The sequence below is a fragment of the Trachinotus anak genome, unplaced genomic scaffold (genome assembly GCF_046630095.1).
Source record: "Trachinotus anak isolate AG129_WGS33_773 ecotype Australia unplaced genomic scaffold, CSIRO_AGI_Tana_v1 ptg000001l, whole genome shotgun sequence".
NCBI classification, from domain to species: Eukaryota; Metazoa; Chordata; class Actinopteri; order Carangiformes; family Carangidae; genus Trachinotus; species Trachinotus anak.
Window position 1 is genome coordinate 17,963,073 of NW_027273852.1, and position 18,891 is coordinate 17,981,963.

General features: G+C 38.8%; 2 protein-coding genes across 3 annotated transcripts; both read right to left on the minus strand.

Annotated features, from left to right (window-relative positions):
* Positions 1–1,232: 1,232 nt before the first annotated feature.
* Positions 1,233–13,137, minus strand: pla1a (phospholipase A1 member A). Of its 2 annotated transcripts, none has more exons than XM_071481761.1 (11): positions 12,666–13,137; positions 11,319–11,535; positions 10,494–10,671; positions 9,755–9,863; positions 7,785–7,886; positions 6,367–6,459; positions 5,932–6,096; positions 4,683–4,772; positions 4,292–4,397; positions 2,749–2,904; positions 1,233–1,795 (listed from the first exon to the last, which is right to left on the minus strand). In XM_071481761.1, the coding sequence occupies exons 1-11, from the start codon at positions 12,730–12,732 to the stop codon at positions 1,705–1,707; spliced, it is 1,374 nt and encodes a 457-aa protein (XP_071337862.1). In that variant the 5' UTR covers positions 12,733–13,137; the 3' UTR covers positions 1,233–1,704. The 2 variants fall into 2 exon arrangements, with proteins under 2 accessions (XP_071337862.1, XP_071337853.1); XM_071481752.1 differs by having other exon boundaries at positions 5,932–6,114; positions 12,666–13,126.
* Positions 13,138–15,223: 2,086 nt separating this feature from the next.
* On the minus strand, positions 15,224–18,413 carry hsd3b1 (hydroxy-delta-5-steroid dehydrogenase, 3 beta- and steroid delta-isomerase 1). The gene is made up of 3 exons (XM_071481805.1): positions 17,955–18,413; positions 17,618–17,782; positions 15,224–16,652 (listed from the first exon to the last, which is right to left on the minus strand). The coding sequence occupies exons 1-3, from the start codon at positions 18,103–18,105 to the stop codon at positions 15,844–15,846; spliced, it is 1,125 nt and encodes a 374-aa protein (XP_071337906.1). The 5' UTR covers positions 18,106–18,413; the 3' UTR covers positions 15,224–15,843.
* Between the last annotated feature and the right edge of the window lie 478 nt (positions 18,414–18,891).

Below are 18,891 nucleotides of genomic sequence, written 5' to 3' on the forward strand. Positions count from 1 at the left end.
CATGATAAAAACAAGACCAACACACATCAACCACACATCATAATAAAGGCTTTTTGATGACCTTGATGAAACATTGTGCCTTGACTTTTTTTGGGAATTCATTTTTTGTGGACATTGTTTGCCTTCCATTGCAGTGCAAGCGATCCAAAAGCACATTTGTTTTTTAATGGATTTCTGTAGCAACTGAGCAAATCACCTACATAACCTACCTCCTAACTCCTTGAGTCAAAGACTAGATACTCCCTGTCAAATATTACTCCAATACAAGTGAAGGTTGTTCAGTCAAATTTTTACTTGAGTTAAACTACTGGAGTACTCAATTTTAAAAATACTCAAGTATTCAAAAGTACATTTTTTTTATGTCATCGCATTGTTGTATTGTTCCACATTTACAAAACCTAATGAGTCTGAAACAACCTACTGAATGAACTGACTGTCTGTTGAACCTGTAGCATAAAAAGCTTGTAGAAGATGATACAAGGTCTGTAGAAATGGCCATAAAAGATTTGACCAACCGTAGCTTTAAAACAGAAACCACTACAAGCTGTCAGTTTCAAAGTTTATCTGAAATGAAATAAACATTACATACCTCGACATGCTTTCTCAAGGCGGACAGTAGATTTTGGTCGTGGTTAACACAGCAAACATTTAAAACAAAAGGAATCTTTGCTTCTGAAATTTCAAACATGGACCTTAGATAAGGTCATGGTGCTCTGGTAAAGAATCCTCTGCTTTAGGTTTATCTACCGTCGCCATCGTTAGGGCCCTGACAAGTTCAAACTGAGCTGTTCAAAAATGAAACAAACATAACATGACTCACAGTGTAGGAGTTGGCTGTGATGGTTTTTCTCCTGTGATGAACACAGTGTGTGGTCTATTTTTCAAAATAAAATAATTCACTTCACATACTAAAAGCTCTGCTTCAAAGTAACGAGTACTTCATAGATATTGTTGAGTCCAAATACAGTATTTGTCTTTAAGTGTAGTGGAGTAAAAGTCATAAGTTTCCAAAAAATAATAATCAAGAAAAGTACATGTACTTCAAAAATGTACTTAAGCACAGTACTCAAGTGAATGTACTTTGTTTCTGTCCATCCCTGCCTGCCCACATCTTTGTTTACACTACTCTACACACATAGATTCTTCCATTTAGTCCTTTTCCAGCTTAATTTTTCTCATTTTTGTCACAGAAAAAGGCTTGAACATCAAAATATGGACAGGAAACACCAAAGCACAGTCACCAATTATTTCTGTTTATTGCTAATATCCCTAAAAATACAAGAGAATCTGGTCTCGTGGAACAGAGGTCATGAGTTAGACTAGATCAAACAGGCAAAAACATTTTTCAGAGGAATAAGGGACAAGGCAAACATAAATAACAAAAAACGATAAGAAATGACGATGTAAATCAACTTTTTTCACTGTTTATGATCATGGTGTAAACTCAGTGGATTAACCAAACAATAGTACGACTACACTGCATTTTAACAGTTAGTAGTAGAGTGAATGCAGACTAAAACATGGTTCTTCGGCTCCATCCACTGAGATTTAACTCTCTGATCATGTTTCTTTTTTTATTAAAAATCAAACAAGGTGGTGAAACTATGACAATGACTTCATGTTGGTGTCCACAGGTGACTGCGGTGCAGATGTGATGGGGTGCAGGTTATTTCAGTGTCTTTTTGAGCACAGCTCTTTCTTTCTTCAGAAGGTGCCACACACTTGCACAAAGTCATGAGCCCACGGAGCTCCTCGTCTGACACTGACGTTGTTCACACACAGAGGCTCCTCCCGCCTGAAACACAAACAAACGCACACTCACTATAAATGCTGTTTATATATTAAACCTTTTAAAGAGTAAAGAAAATAGTGGATAAGAAGGTTTAGAGAAAATGTCAAACTATATGATACTGGATCAAAGTGGTTCAGGTGGAGCCTCTATTTCTTTTATTGTTTTTCCCCTCCCCTTATTTTTAGATGATTATTTTTTGGCATTTTAGCTTTTTTTTCTACTGATAAAAGACAATAGAAGCGGGGTGACATGCAACATAGGCCCACATCTATAATCAAACCAGTCATGTTGCAGTCATGTTATCCACAGTTATGAAATGAACCTGTCAATGCTCTATGGTGGACAAATTATGTTATGTAACCTTAGATTACATCCAACATGCAGAACAATATCTTGGTTATTTCAGCGATTTCTAGTGACTTATTGACAGATGTACACACCTTATCAATATAGCCATAATCAATGGTCTAGCCTCTTTTTGTTGCTAGCGTGTTAGCTGTTTATGACTGAGGCAACTACGTTTGCTTCATTTTGTCATTCAGGGCCAACATCATGCCACAGCTAACGACAGACAGTAGCTGTGTTTTTCCTTATTATGAAGCGTTTGGTTTTCTTCTGGAGAGATTAAAAAAATATTTTGGTTCAGTTTCTGAATTTTTATGCCTAAAAACACATTTCTAAAAATACTGGTTTCAGGTAAAACAGCTCTTAGATATTTTTCTATGGAACTGAATGTCAGCACTGCAGACAAGAACCCAAACCAGGACCTGTCTCTGATCTACTGCTTATGTGGCGGCTCCACAGAAACGGGCCTGGAAGCCGTTTGGATTCCCACATCTGTAAATGACTTTGAGGACACAGATGGATAAACTCTACCAGGAGGAGGTGTGGAAGCTTGTACAGTACTGTGTGTGTGTGTGTGTGTGTGTGTTCTGTCACCACAGTCCTGTCCGTACCTGAGAGAGAGGAACTCTGACACACAGACTGACTTGAAGTGGATGTCTCCCTGTCTGTAGAAGCGAGTGCCGGTGTTCTTCAGCTCGATGGAGTTGATCTTGCACAGAGCTGCAGGATGACCCAGCACTGTCCTGTACACTGTCGTAGACGTCTGACTGAAACACATTCATACACACAGCGTGTATGTAAGTAATGCCATAACCAAACAAAACAAGACAGACACACACAACCAACATTCATCACGGAGGACAGTTATTGCCTTCTGTGTTTATTACTTGGAATAAATATGACTACAACAGACTGACTGCTGCATCTCCGCCCTCACTCTTTATGAATCAACAAGGTGGATCATAAATACAGAGTTCTCTATAACGTTTTTTGTTGTGTCTTGTATCTCTCTGACATGTTTGCCCTATTTTTTAAATCTAATATGACAAGAATATAAGCAGCCACAAAATGTAGAGATTTATTTAGTCACTCTTGCACCTGTCCAGGTCTCTACAGTGGAACATACAGCCCCTGTCCTCTTAAAATAGAAGCTGCCCACTCACCTTTTCTGGAAAAAAACAAAAACAAAACCAAAAACATTTTGGGTTTCGATTTTGTTGTACATGTTGTAATGAGTCACAATGAAGATTAAAGAAAACCTTAATTGAACCTTTGTTCTCTAACCTATTTTACATGTTGATTCCCATGACGTCCTCTCTCTCTTTGTACACCGCATGTAAACACACTATATGCAGACATTTTTAAAAGTCAGATTTTTGTGGCGGAGGATACATTTTGTAGTGCTGTAACTAACGATTATTTTCATAATCGATTCACTTCGGGATTAATCCATTTATTCTTTGGTTTATGTAATGTCAGAAAATAATGACAAATGCCTCATGTTTGAACAACAGACCAAAACACTAAGATGATTAACATTCTTGCTTTTTGTTTGAAAAAAATGACTTAAAATTGATTTTTAAAATAGCGGTTGATTAACTTTCTATCAATTGACTGATAGATGCTTCGATAATGTGCAGGCTGGCAGATTTGGATCAACTGTAATTCTTGCCTAATGGTTGTTTTCCTCTGCCAACCAACTAAAGTGCAGGAAACATGGTCCCAGTCTGCCCCTCCTGAGTTAATGGCCAGACTGTTATGTTGTCACAGTGAAGTTGACCTTTGACAATTTGGATATAAATGGTCATCACTTCATTTTATCCATAGAGACATTTGAGTTAAATTATGTTATAATTAGTGAATGAATTATAATTTGTGTTTTTGACCATCAGTTATGGTCAAAAATGTGTTCTGAGAGGTCACAGTGACCTTGACCTTTGACCTTCGAGCACCAAAATCTAAATTCTCTCAAGGAGTTACTGAGATATCATGTCCATGAGAATGGGATGGACAGACTCTGTAAGGACAGACAACCTGAAAACATCATGTCTGACAAAAACTATTAAATCAGTCACAGCCTTGTTATCTTCCTGGATTGTAGTGACCTTCCCAGAAAAATGAAATGAGATGTGGTGTTAGAGATTTGGGACCTACAGCCTGAGCCTCTGCTCTGTTCCCCTGTTCTCAGTCCTCAGCGTCACCTCCACCTCAGCGCTTTTATCCAGGGGAGAAACGTTCAGCTCCAGCAGGATGTGATGAGCTGAGCAGAGGAACAACAACACAGAGGGAGACATGGAGTCTACATGTACTGTACATTAACACCGTCTAACTTACAACACACAGTTGTCTTTTGACTCTTTTGATTGTTGGCATGAAAGTAGGGCACAAAAAAAAAAAAAAAAGAATTAGCCGTCTTCAAACATAAACCTTCACTAAACATCTGATCACAGTCTGATCCCATTAACAGTCATGATCCCCTCATGATGAAGGCAGTAAAGTCCTGTCCCTGCCATCCAGAGACAGTTTCTCTCTGTCACACACTCACTGCAAAACGGTGGTGAAGAAGTCGTGAGGAGGAATAGCTTCTGCTCTTGGGGAACTGTAGACGTAGCTATCCCACTGTTCTCTGATAAACCTGAAACACACACACAATCAAGGGAGTCATACTGTTGGCCTCCTATATGTACGTCACAAATCAAAACGGGCTCCATGTACATGAACCGTGTCACTGTATCAGTGTGTGTGGGTGTATCAGGGGTCGCGGTGATAAGAGGCTGCCAGAAGCTGCCGTGTGACGAGACCCGAGCTGCTGCATGAGTGCAGCCTGACGCTGTATCTACTGGTGATACTGAGACATTACAGAGAATGAAACAGGCCGCCCAGTTTAGACTTTTATTCTTTCATGGATGGATGTTTGTCATCCCTCTGCACCCTGGAGGAAACACTGATTACTGCCGCTGTACCTGCAGTGTCTACATCTTTCATCTATGACTGTAAAGAACGGATCCGTTATTAATAATGCTGATTCAATCCCTCAAATAACCCAAACCACCACTCTGACCTCAGCAATAAACAATACATAAGGTCTTACATACTGACCGTTACTGTCAGTGTTGGAGCTACAGCTACTGTCACTGCTGCTGAGAGGGAAATCTTTTCTGACACTAGCCTGAACTCCAGGCTTTAAAAACATGTGGGGAATTGTTTATTTTGTTTTGCGCTCAGAATAAAAGATAAATATATTAAATAAATAAATTAATTAATCATTTACCTCTCTGTTTAAAATAACTCTTCCAGATTTAAAACACTGTCAATGGGAAGCCTTCAATATTTTTAGAAATCTCCAGTTTTTGTTTTCTGTTAGAATAATGTGTCAAATAAACTTATGCTGCCTACTTTTGTACTTCTAGGAGAGAAAAAAAAAAAAGTGTCAGATCATTTTTATATTACTTTATAATTTAATATACATTATACAATATTTCATATATAACAAAGACTAAGTTCTGCAAAAGCTAGTAAATAAATTAGATTAATTTCACAAAATTAATTTAAAGTTTTGGAAAATCATTCTATCAAATTGTGGTTTCCAAAATACAATCCAGTCAAACTTTTCCTTTCTGAAAACTCCATAAATAATTGTAATATCTGTGGGAGTTGGATAAGCAGAAGCAAACTGTGTAAACTGACTGAGTGCACTTCAAAAAAGCAGATACTACATAAATATTACCGAAATGCATGAAATAATAATTAAAATTTACGTCAGAAGCAAATCATTTAAGTAGTATTGGTGTTACCTATAGTTGGACATGTCCCCTTGAAGACATCACAGTCCACACAGTCTCCCCTCAGGAAGTCCTCGTAGCTGAAGCATGGGATCCCCTTCAAGGGGCAGGAGCCATTCAGCGCGCTCATGTAGACGTGCAGCGCCCTCATGTGGTCACATATCACATAACCATACACTGGAAAGTAGATGAGAACTGACAACACACAGACACACTAAGGGAGCCAGAGGTCTGGAGAGTATCCCTCTCAAAATTATAGTCAATTTAAAAAATCTGTCCAGATGTTAAACTGGGTTCAATCTCTTCATGTATAATTTGCATTTTAATTATGACTCCTACATGAAAAAGCAAGTAGCTGGGGCCAGATTTAAAAGCTACAAACACAGCTGCTGTCTTGCTGTTTTCCTCCATTTATTTTAGTAATTTTAATTTTTTTAGTGAACTTACTTGAGGCAAACCTGGAGCGGGCACATCCAGTCTGGTCCTTCCCTCCGTTCAGAAAGAAGTCCACATGACCGACAGGGATGGAGATGCCAAAATCTGATGCAGAAGAAAACCTCATGAATACTGTCAACATTTAGTAACACCCTTAAACAAAAACCACAGTTATTTGGAAAGTAAAATCAATGTTTATGAACTCAGTTTAGTTTTAGTGCTGTATGTTCACCCACCATTACATGCTTCCTGTCAACCACAAAACCCCTGTTCAACACACAAAGACATTCAACCAGCTCTTCAGAATATTAATGGAACATTAATTGGATGGACTGATTAAAGGGAGATTACACTTTTGCTGGATTCAGGATATTTGCACAGGGAATTTTCAGTTGCTTTAAAAACATCTGTGGTCGTGACCTGACCGAGATGGTGGAGCACATACAGTGAGATGTGTTCACTGCTTGTTTTACTTTTGTGGTAAAACTACTGAATATTTTATTTGTGACATGCCAAAGCCCAGTGTGACAGTGGCTTAACACTGGTGTTATAAGGTCAGCAAACTGTCAGTTACACAGCAGTTAATGTAAAAGGAGGATTTTAGTGTTGTGCCTGGTAGAGATGGAGCAAATTTTTAACAGTTTTAACAGTTGTATCTATCATGATTATGGATTAATCTGCTGATTATTTTCTCAATTAATCCACTGATTGTTTGGTTTGTAAAAATTCTGACAAGAGTTGGCTAAGAAATGCTGGCACAATTACCCAGAGTCCAAAGTGAAGCTTTAAAAATGCTTGGATTAGCCAGATCAACAGTCCAAACCTCAAAGGTATTAAAAATTAATTCAAATTAAAATGATTAAAAGCAAAAGCAGCTGGAAGCATGAAATGTTTAAGATTATTAAAATAGTTTCCAATTAATTATCTCTAAACCAAGTAACTCTAATTGGTTGACTAGTTGTCTCAGCTGTACTTGTATCTATTGTTGTATTATTCATTTGTAACAAATGATATTACATCATCATCATGTTTTGTATGCAAAAATATAAGTAACTAAAGCAGGTAAATAACTGTAGCTAAGTGAGAAGAAAAGACTAAAGTATATGTAGGCCTACCTCAAATTTGTAATGCACTTAAAGTACATTTTAGTACAGTACTTGAATAAATGTAGTTACACTCCACTGCTGGGTATTACTGTTCCACTTCAACTTGTTTACAACGTCCATTAATAAGAGGATCATTTATTATATCAAATGCTGTTTCTCACATGGAGGTAAAAATATTCTCTCCGAGGCCTCTGTTGTAGACAACAGCAGCACACATTGTAGACAAGAACAGTACGCACTGTGCAAACTCAGCTTCTAGCAGCATGGTGGTAATAAAAGGAAATTAGCATATTAAGGCTTTATGGTAAGTTAAAGCTGTCTCACAGTCAGAGTCTGTGTGGATGGCATCGACAAACTGAGCGTCAGATGGGTCCAGACGGTCAAAGGTGTCGGCTCCTTTGAACATGGGTCCTGCAGGGTCGAGGCCTGGGTGACAAGGACAAAGAAAACTCCGTTTGAAAGAAGAAACTGATGTTTGGGAACAAAATGATTATGTGGACATCACTACATGTAAAGGACATGATCATTTAGGGGGATTTTTTTCTTTGGCAGTCAAAAATCTTTTGTCGAGCTGACTTTCTTTCAATTTTGAAAAACTTGAATTGTGACCTTAAAGTAAACAGTGGTGTGATGTATTTCATTGCTTTTATGTTTCAATACAAAGTCCAAGCAAGTTCCTGTCTTGACATGGGAACTTTGGTGGCATTCTTATTTCAGGAACCTTGTTTTTGGTTCCGGTTTCATTTTTATTCAGATTTGACCTTTAATAAAGCTTCTGTGGCTGAGGCAGTATTTGCTGATGGACCACAACCACGGTGTAAAGTTTGAAGCACTGAACAGCACTTTGTGAGAATAAAGAGATGCACGGCAGCTGCGGCAGCTGCAAGAGAAGGGGAAATATTGAAAGACAAGGAAAGTTGCAGTAAAGTTATATATATATATATATATATATATATATATATATATATATTCTAAAATAGAGAAACGTCTTGCTGTGTGATGACTTGCACCACCTTGTTCCACTTTTGCTGTCATTTCCTTTCTACTACTAAAAAAAAAAAAAAAAAGAGTTTTACTGACCTTCACTAGCAACAAAGAGAATGTCTAAAAGATATATTCTGTGCACTAGTGTTTATATCTTATTACCATATATTTTATTTGTAAAGGTTTTCCAAAATTTGATCCCGTTATGACATATGTTCCCATTCCCAGTCAGCATCTGTGGCTCCTCTGAATTGCACATTCAAACTTACATAAGTGTCCCCTCTCAGACAAAAAAGACCTGATATAAATAAGCCAACAGTGGTGTATTGTGTTGGCTGGTGTGTTCTGGAGACGAGGAGACAGAGCCTCTCCACACAGCTTCAGCGTGGCTCTTATCAAAGTGCCGTTGTCCTTTGAAGAGCCCCGCTAATCTTCCAAGGTCGCACCGACAGACACTCACAGGCTCTGAGAGAGACTTCCGAGCTGTGGAGACCTTCATGGTGTCGTCTGTTGTTGTTCTCACTTTTTTCTTTAGACGTAGCAACAGAATAACAACACCTGCTACCATTTATCAACAATATTTTAGAGCAGTGGTCCCCAGTCTTTTCCAACTCATGGCCCACTTGAAAAGATCAAAAATTTTGGTGGCCCTCATTTAAACCCGTAACAATATGGAGGCCAAATAATGCCTCAAAACAACATTTTAATAATAGCTATTCTACTTTGTCTATACAGGATTGAACTGAAAGCAGGGGAAGCTCAATTTGTCTTTTTTGTTGGAAGAGGAGAGATCATCGATTCACCATCTGTCTCTTGACTCTCTCCCCTTTTAACTCCTCCTGTTGCTAACCAGCTATTCATTTTGATACTCCACTGGTTGCCATAGCTGTAATCCTTTAGACCGAGATAGACAACAAGTATACAACAACATACAAGTTCCTAGCATTGGCTTATCACAGTGAAAGGCCTTAATTTTTGAAATGCCTATTTTCAAGATTATTTCATTTAAAAAAAATTTAAAGGCATTTTTTATTATTTGCAAAATGATATATACACTGTACTGTTTTGCAAATAATTTGTCAGCCCACTTGCAATAACTTTGTGGGAACCAATGTTTTAAAGGTTCCTCCTTGTAGTTTTATCATTTATCTAGTAATGTCAGCCAATTCTTCAAATCTAAGTAGAGCACAAGTGAACCAGCACTGAGATCTGCAAGAACAGTGTTTCCAGTTTCACTTGACTTTGTGAGAACTGATCAATCCTCAGAGAAGACAACACTCTCATGTCACATGGACATGATCCAGACCCACCTGTGATTCTTCCGATCTTCCCCTCGAAGAGAGTCCCCACAAAACCAGCGACGTGCGCCCCGAGACTGATCCCGATGAAGTGGAAGGACTCCAGTTTGCATCCATGTTCCTGTTAGATCAGACAGTCACATGTCTTAGTCATGTTTCCATTCATCTCAAAGTCTTTCTGTGGAACTATGAGTTTACTGTGTGTTAGGGTGGGTCTTTGTTTGTCTTTTGTTTTAGAGCAAAGTTAAAGTTAAGACTGCAATTTGTATTAGCTGAAGATCCACCTGTTCCTCCTACCCTGGAATACTCTTTGGACGCAAGTATTTTGTTTTAATTTGAGGAAATACATTTATTTTCAAATATGAATCTTTTTAAACACAACTTATGTATTTACACAAACTAGATTTTAACACAATTGCAATTAATCACAATCATCACAAACCAGATGACACAAAATAGACTTGGGGCACTGTGCACATCTTGGGCCTTGTTGTTGCCCACTTTTGCTTTAAGTAGCCACTGTAGCTTACAGTAACATTCACAGTTATAGCAGCAGAAGCAGCAAAACTATTGCTATGAAACAAGAATCCATTAAAATCAATCCATTAATCAGTTTCTAATCTACCCTGAAAATATTCCAAACAACTTGATCTAGGTTGTTTGGCTTGGCTACTAAATTTCTCTTGAATCTTCCAGTAATTTGAAAAAGCAAAGTAGAATCCCTGAAACAGCTCTCTAGCCTGTTTCTCACCTGCAGCTGGTTGATGAGGACCGAGATCTGCACAGCTACCTCCTTGTAGTTCTCCACCACCAGGTTGTAGGCGAAGGAAGCGCCATAGACCCAATCCACCACCAGCACGTTGGCATCCTGTGCCCTGAGCAGGGCCCGGGCCAGCTCCTTCACCCAGGATGGTTTACTGCCCAGGGCTCTGCAAGGGGGGGTGGGGTGGGGTTGTGGATGGTGGGTGGATTTGGTAAATAGAGTAGTTGTGGGAAGGGCAGCAGGAGGAGGCAGAGGGAGAAAAAAGGGAAATAATTTGTCAGCTGTTAATTTTTCTTTCACACTAATTCTCTACTAGTTCCTCTTTTCATGCCTTTTTAGGCCAGCAAGATTAGTATTATTGTCTGTAGACTGATAATGACGCAGATATGTGTTTTACAGTAACTGGTGATTATTTTTAGTTTATTTTGGGGGGGTCTTCATTATCTCCACATAGACGATCGTTCACAGAACAGTACTCCATTTTTCACACCACATATCCATCACTGTTAGAGAGCCTAGCTAAAGCCTTAATATAGTTTATTTTCTCAAATAGAATAAACCTGAAACCTGGTCCAGTGTGGCCTGGTTTGTGTTTTTTTTTTTTTTTTTTTTTTTTTAAACAAACAAAATAAAGGCTTTACAAAACTGAAACTGTGTTTATCTTCTGTGTTAATCTAGTCAGGATTTGACAAAATGATATGTGGTTTTTGATGTAAACCTGGTCTGACATGGTTTAGATGGTGAAAAGGCAGTGAAATCACCATTTGATTGAGGAAAAAAGGTTTTCATGGACTTCGGGACTCCTCCTCTCACCTGTAACCGTGGATGATGACTTTGGTTGGGCGGGAGGTGTTGAAGTAGGAGGGCTGCTCGGTGAGAGACTCCTGGCTGAACATTTGTGCACAGTCCATGTTTCTCCTGGTCAGCAGCAGGTACTGGACCTGCAGTTTGACCCTCAGCTGTCGGTACTCCAGCCATGTGGTGTTGTTGAGGTCAGCGCACTCATCGTCTCTGTGCCTCTCATCGACACCTGATCGATTAGATGGACAAGTTTCACCATGACTGGGTCTGACTGTCTCATGCGTCATTATATGCCTTTAGTCACATGATGAGATCAAACAGTAAAACACAAAATAAAAGCTGTGAAAAATGTGTTGTGTATATGACACCGTGATGATGATGATGATGATGATGATGATGACGACACAACAAAATGTAACATCAAAAGAATAATCTGCAAAACTCTCTTTATATCTTTAAAATACAATTTCAAATGTATACACTTCAACAGTTAATGTAACAATTATTATTACAGTGAACATCTGTCTTTTTACTCCACCACATTTATCTGACAGGTGGAGTTAGAAGTTACTTTTAAGATTATGATTTAACATAAACATAAGCTTAAAAGTTCCTTGCAGTTCCACCTAGGACTGATATCCTCTCTAAACTCCTCTCGCTGATCTCAGTCATCTTTTTCTGGTCCTCTGAGCCTGGGTTGTGAACCACTTGACTGAACTACCTGACTTTATATAAAATATGTAGAGGTTAAAATGAGCTCCAGCCCAACAAGCTGCAACAGTAACATGGTGCATACACACTGATGCATCTGTATTAACAAAGTAATAGTTTTACACATAAAATATATTAGTCACAGGGGACAGTTTTCAACAGAACCAGTACTTTCACTATTGATACTTCAAGTACATTTATCTGATAAAACTTATATAATTTTATCTAAGTTGGACTTTGAATGCAGGACTTTTACTTTTGATGGATATTTTTAAATTGTTGTCCTGGTACTTTTACTTGAGTAAACGATCTGAGTACTTGTTTCACCACTGAGCAGCAAATCAGACTGTGTGCGGCTGATACATTAGGTGGAAGTGAGAGATTGATTCTCATTTATAGCACTGATGTTTTTTTCTATAAACAGAGTTAATTGACTGTTTTTGAAGAAACAAAACAGGAAGGCCAGTAAAATATTACAGCCTTGTTATAGAAAAGCCATTTTCTATGTGAAAGCCAATCCTTGACTTGACTGTGTCACAACAAAGCTCTGTCAAAACTTTGACTGCATGTTAGAAACTACTGCATGAGAAATACTACAAAAAAGTGATATGCAGTAGAAAATACCTCCTTTGCGAGCAGGCCACTTACCCAACACCATGGATGTGATGTAGACCATCAAAACACAAAGGTGGGTTGTTTTGTGTTCCCAAGGCATTTCTGTAGTAACAGAGAGGTGAATGGGGAGAGTAGCTGCCTGGAAGCTTTAGTTAGTGCTTAACGGTGCTCAGCTATTCCCCTTAGCCCCAGATTGGTGGATGCAGATCAGCTTTTTGTTTGGGAAAATCCCAGCTCTGTGCACTGCTGTGACTGTGGAACGACTACTCAGTGTTTAACTGGCAAACAGCAGCCATGAAGCGAAGCAGGAATCCATATAAAACAGTTCAAAGGAGTCCAAAAACAAATGTTTGTAATGATCTTGGCAGAGGTTGCTATGTGTCTTTTCCTGTACAGCTCCACTTTAAGCCCGAACGTATCCACAACAAATCTTCCCCTGTCCTTTCACTCAGTCACCAAATTTGTCAGTGGGTGTTTTTATTCTTTCCCAGACTGGGTTTGTACTGGGCCGACAAGTGGTTGAAGCTCTTTGCCTGGCTTTGAATCCATGACCTCATTGGTGTTCAATGGCTGTTTGTTTGAAATGCTGGACTCTGGCCCGGCAGCCCACTGATTTGTGTGTGATTGAGCTTGAATGTGTGTGTGTGTGTTTTGTTATGTGTGTGTGTGTGTGTGTGTGTGTGTGTGTGTGTGTGTGTGTGTGAGAGAGAGAGAGAGAGGGAGGAGAGGTCACCCCGTTGCATCTGATGGAAATCAATAATCAGCTGATCGATTGTTCCATTATCAATGCTCTTTTACATAATCAGTGCTCGTTGTAAACATGCTGAAAATAGTCAGAACGGCTTTTAATTCATTTTATTGTTTTCAGCAGTTAAATCAGTTCTCTGTCTGTCTCCTGTGGCTCTTAAATAGTAGCTCCAAATAGTTATGTAGCTATAATTATACAAACATCTTGCCTCTAGTTGTGAGGTAGCAGTTACACAAAATGTAAACCCTCCCAAGGACAATGGGTCAAGGATATGTCCTACGGTTGGCAGTGATCTGTTTCGCTGTTAATTACATGAAGCTTTAGAGCTGAATTATATTTAGAAGCTCAGTAAAAAGAAAACACATTTTGAGTCTCTGCCAGCTACTGGAAGTTCCAAAGATCTGTTTGCTTCAAACCTCAGAGAGGAATTAGGAAAGACAGTTTTTCCCATAGGGGCAATAATGTTAATTTTACTTTATCATGATATTTTTATGTTGTTGCTGAGAGAAGTGTAGCTAAGAAGAGAAACTCAGTAAACCTAAGTGTGTCAACCCTTGACAGCATGAACCTAAAAACAGTTTAAAACACTTTAACATTTGTGAAACTTTTATTCTATTTGTGAAAACATATTAAAGATCTGCTTTTTCCCAACCAGACCACATTAGACCAGGAAAACCTTTATATTTAGACTCAAACCTGGACCTCATTAACAAGCAGAGTCCATTGTTTAAAATACAGTTTCTTTTAGTGAAAACAATGAGGTTAATTTTATTTTATCATGATATTATTTTGTTTTGTTGGTGCCAGTTGACAAATCAGGATATATATGTGTACAGTATATATATACAGTTTACAGTGCAATGAATTGAAAAAGAAAACTTGTGTATTTATCTTGTCAACATTACTGGAAATTACTTCTGCTGACTGTTGAGTGATTCAACAAGTTTGCATATGTTTGCATCTCAGATGAGTTGTCTGATGAAAACAGTGTCATACTCCAGTGTGGATTCTCCTTTCAGAGAGGATTAACAAATGCATGTAGTTGGATTATAGCTAATCTACACTGCTATTTGATGTTTTATGCTGTATTTGAATATGTGGTGAGTTTGCATGGCTGCTGTCTTGGCCAGGTTTCTCTTGTACAAGAGGTTTGGTTTACTGCTATGTAACTTGCGTGACTTTCAGTGGTGGAAGAAGTTTTCAGATCCTTTACCTAAGCAAAAGTAAAAGCAACTCTTGTGTTCTGTGCAGTAAAATTACTGTTTTTGTCCGTGGAGTCTGGTGGCTTTCAACAGAGCGATCTAATGGCTCTTTCTTTAAACAAAAAGGATCGTCTTTATTGACAAAAAGGATCTATCTCTGTGGGAATTCCATCTATAATGTTGTCAGACAACGATCGAAATGATAACAATCTGAACTTGTCAGTGTTTAAAACTATTAAAATGGACTTACTGTTCTTTGATGTTGTTTACATTGCAGCAGCTATTCAGCATTTGCTGTCTAGCTACTATTGAGCAAGACAGTTCTTGCTCAATAGTAAGTCGATTGCCCGTATCAATCATTCACACCCAAGAACAAATAAAAAAATAAGGCCCAGATCTAAAAATCCGATCCTAGGATAGTTATATATAGTTATCCTTTAACTAATGCCATAAAACTCATAGTGACTTGATAATTTTTTAATGCTGAGCAGCAGAAATACATCCTACATTGTTTATGCATAAAATCATCATGAGCCATACATTAATTATACATTTATACTTACATGTGTTCATTAGGCTACCATTATTATTAAGTTTTACCAAACATGATATAGGTATAATAAATGTGCAATGAGAAAAAATTCATTTTTCCCCATAAACTTGGATAATATACATACCACATACATACATAGCCATGCAGCACAGGAACCACAGGTGCTGCTAAACTTTCATATATCAAAGTTTTTGTTTTTAAGCTTTTAGTCTTGTGAGTCCTATAATCCTCTCTCTCATGTGGTTAAGTTAATGAGTTTGAGGTTATTATCTGTAAAGTGAAAAAAGTACTTAAGAGACAAAGAGTGCATGCAGGTGATCTACAGGTAAACCCTCTGTGAAGGAACAAAACCCACAGTATGCTAAACATATTAAAATAATCTGAGACATGCTATAACAACATAACACACATTGCCTTTAAGAAACTTTTAATAGTGATGACCACCATGTTTTTCAATGGTTTTCTGCTTCACATTCACTAAACGTGTTTTTACTGCTTTCTATCACTGCAGGAAAATGGTGTTAAAAAATGTGTTTGTCTTAAATACACAATAAGTGAATGAACTGTAAATGAACAACATATCCTCATTACGTTAATAGGAAATGGAACTCGCTTACAATTGTGTTTCCTTCAAAACATACTGGCTGTTGCAAATTAGTTGTACATTCTAGGAGACAGGGTAATGTGGCGCTCACAGGCTTTCATCGATTATTTAGCTCTTATCCGTTCCCTCTCTTTTGGCAACTCTGAGGCGAGCCATTCAGTGGTGCGTTTGCGTGCTTCCTCCCAGCTGTATCTGGGACTGTAACCCAGGTCCCTCTTAGCTCTCTGATAGGCGAAGGTGAACGGTGTGTTCAACATGGTGAGGAGCTGCCGGTTCAGCGGCGGGACGATGCGTTTGAAGGGTCGCAGCATCATGCACAGGATCTCCAAAAAGAAACAGAATACATAGAAGAGGCTGAGTGGTAGCGGGAGTTTGTCTTGAATGTTGAAGCCCAGAGGTGCCATAATGACATGGTTGAAGTCTGAGTAACTCACGTGGGGTGTGTCGTCAGAAATGAAGTAAAACTTTCCTCCGATAGCATTTCTTTTTTGTGGATCTTTAAGGCTGCGAGCTGCTTGGAGGTGAGCCATAGCCACGTTACCCACATAAACAGGATTCACACGGGCCTCTGGTAGAGACATTCGAAACAGAACGTCTTTGTTTTTTATCCCGTCGCCCATGTGGCCCATCAGGAAGCGGCAGCCCTCCCCAAAGATGTACATAGGTCTGAGGGCACAGGTGGCCAGCCGCCCTCCATTTTGGAGCACCTCGCCGTGGGCCTGGAGGGTTCTCTGCTCAGCCTCCTTTTTGGTCTTGCTGTAGGAAAACTTCAGCGTGCAGTCATAAATTGTGTCTTCATTGCCGTTAATTATGGGTTCACCCTTGGAGTTTGGTCCCATCACCTCGATGGTGCTGGTGTAGATGAAGGACACCACGTTCTCCTGAATACATGCCTCCAGAAGTACCTGTGTTCCTGCAAAGCAAAGATGCTTGAGTTCATGTGAGCTACAAAAGACCTTAATCAATATTTTGTCTATTTCTCTTATCTCAGAGGAGGACAAACCTTTCCTCTGGTGTCATGTCAACAAGATAATTAAGAGATTAGAAATAAGACAAACTAACTCTTTGCATTGGGCCATTTTAATGTTCAGGCCAGGGGCTACAACAGAAAAATAACTATGAAACCGAAGCTGTAGAAAAAGCAGTTGTTGGAACATCAAAAACTTTTTGAATTTTCTGTGTCAATCAACGTACATCATGGACAGTTTGAAATGTAAATTGCGGTGCAAAACAGGACCAGTGACAGCTGTTGTAAAAACACTGGAAGAAATTATTGCCAGTTGAAGTGTTAGCTGAAACGTAAGCAGTGAAAGCAAGTGGCAACAAACGTAACTCCTGAAGAAAGTTTTAAATGTCAGCAGAAGTGCAAAGGCACACAGATGTTGGTGTCAGCTCAAGTGGAGACACTGAAAGAAGTTAATATCAATTGAGGTGTCAGTTGAAATGTGAACAGTGAAAGCAGCTGAAGTGTCAGTTGAAGTATGCAGTGAAAACAGTCTGAAGTATAATTTTAAGTGTATTTAAAGTAGTTCAAGTATAAGTTGATGTGTAAACACTGGGAGAATTTTTGTAGTGTTAGGTGAACTGTGCCTCAGTGAAAGCAGCTGAGGCACCAATTAACTTGAGTCATGAAAAAAGCTTGAAGTGCAAACAATCAAGAGTTCTGCTTTACCTACATCTACCTTCTCTCTCTCTCTCTCTCTCTCTCCATCTATCTATCGATTTATATCTATATCTATCTATACATATATCTATATATATCTACATATATATATATATTTGAATACATTTAAGTAATTTAGTAAATTTAAATCTGCAAGAGAAAAAGGTCTGAAGTTGCTCAGTCAAGGCTTTGCAGGATTTAAGTGACAGCCTTACCTTTGACATTGACCCCATACATCTCGTTGTGCTCCACTGCTTCAATAATATCAATGATTGATGCGATGTGGAAGACAACTGAAGCACCTCGACAGGCTTTTCTCACGTAACCACTGTCCCTGATGTCCCCCTCGTAAACACTGAGCTTCGTGTTGCCTCTACAGCCTGACACAAAGTAAATCAAGAATAAAATAACACAACATAAGGCGTGGTTATTTTACACATGAATATGATATAACAATGCCTACAGCATTTTCCTGTGTCTTTTATCCTTAAAAATATTTACAGACAGACACAGATGTGTGGACAGACAGATGTGTGGACAGACAGATTTTACCCTCCAGAGTCTGTAAAAGTTGGGGCTGTACGTGTTTGTCCAGCATTCGAATCTCAGCCACTTTCTCCTCCTCCAGCAGCAGCCTCACCAGCCTCTTTCCCAGGAATCCACCGGCTCCTGTCACCACACACACATCACCTCTCAGAGACATCGCAGGGTAATTCTCTCTTGGTGTGAAGACAAAAAAATCCTTCTCTTTCACTGTTCCCCTGTCAGAGACCTTTAGAAGGACCTTCTGAGAAGAAAAAACTCCGAGTGAAAAAAAGAACAACACAACTTTTGTGTTTGTGAATGTTTTAGATTCTGTCTGTGGGAGAATGACCGCACCTTCTGCCCTCCCAGCCTCAGTCCCACCACTTTTTGTAAGCCCAGAGAGGTTACTAGAAAAAACTAATTATTTGCCCCAAGGCAGTGTGAAAAATGGGATAGGCTCTGCTCCTTCATGAAGGAATGTGAGCCAGGCAAAATGGGGGGTGGAACTTTATATGTGCCAAGGACAGTGGCTGTTGGAAGATATAACCCTTTATTTAACTGGGGAATGTCACTGTGTTTCATGGGGTGGGCAGACTCAGCATGTGACACAGAACAACAAGAAAACAAGACATGAGCTGACGATCAATTAGTTCTATTTAATTCAATAACTGATATTGATGATGCCTTCGCTGACAGTAAATATAATCAACATTTTGTTTTCATCTTAAAACACTGCATGTCAACATAAACATACAACACACAACTTACAGACAGTCATTGACTGAGCTCATGTTATAGCAACATGATATAGATCATTTTGTACTGGGATCCAGCTGTGATGTCAGTAGTCATTACCACAGTATTACATGAGCACATAGTAGTCATTACTACATTATCACACAAGTACTCAGTCGTTATTACTACGTTATCACTCAAGCACTACACTATTACATCAGTACTCAGT

Bases quoted from the DNA above. Each gene is read 5' to 3' on its own strand.
- pla1a (XM_071481752.1), bottom strand. From the start codon at position 12,732: ATGCCTTGGGAACACAAAACAACCCACCTTTGTGTTTTGATGGTCTAC. The intron at 9,864-10,493 runs GTGAGAAACAGG...CTGATCTAACAG, and splicing joins TCCTCATCAACCAGCTGCAG to GAACATGGATGCAAACTGGA. The intron at 2,905-4,291 runs GTAGGTCCCAAA...AATGTGTTTCAG, and splicing joins ACAGAGCAGAGGCTCAGGCT to TCAGACGTCTACGACAGTGT.
- hsd3b1 (XM_071481805.1), bottom strand. From the start codon at position 18,105: ATGTCTCTGAGAGGTGATGTGTGTGTGGTGACAGGAGCCGGTGGATTC. The intron at 17,783-17,954 runs GTAAAATCTGTC...ACTTTGTGTCAG, and splicing joins ACTTTTACAGACTCTGGAGG to GCTGTAGAGGCAACACGAAG. The intron at 16,653-17,617 runs GTAAGGCTGTCA...TTTGCTTTGCAG, and splicing joins GTATGGGGTCAATGTCAAAG to GAACACAGGTACTTCTGGAG.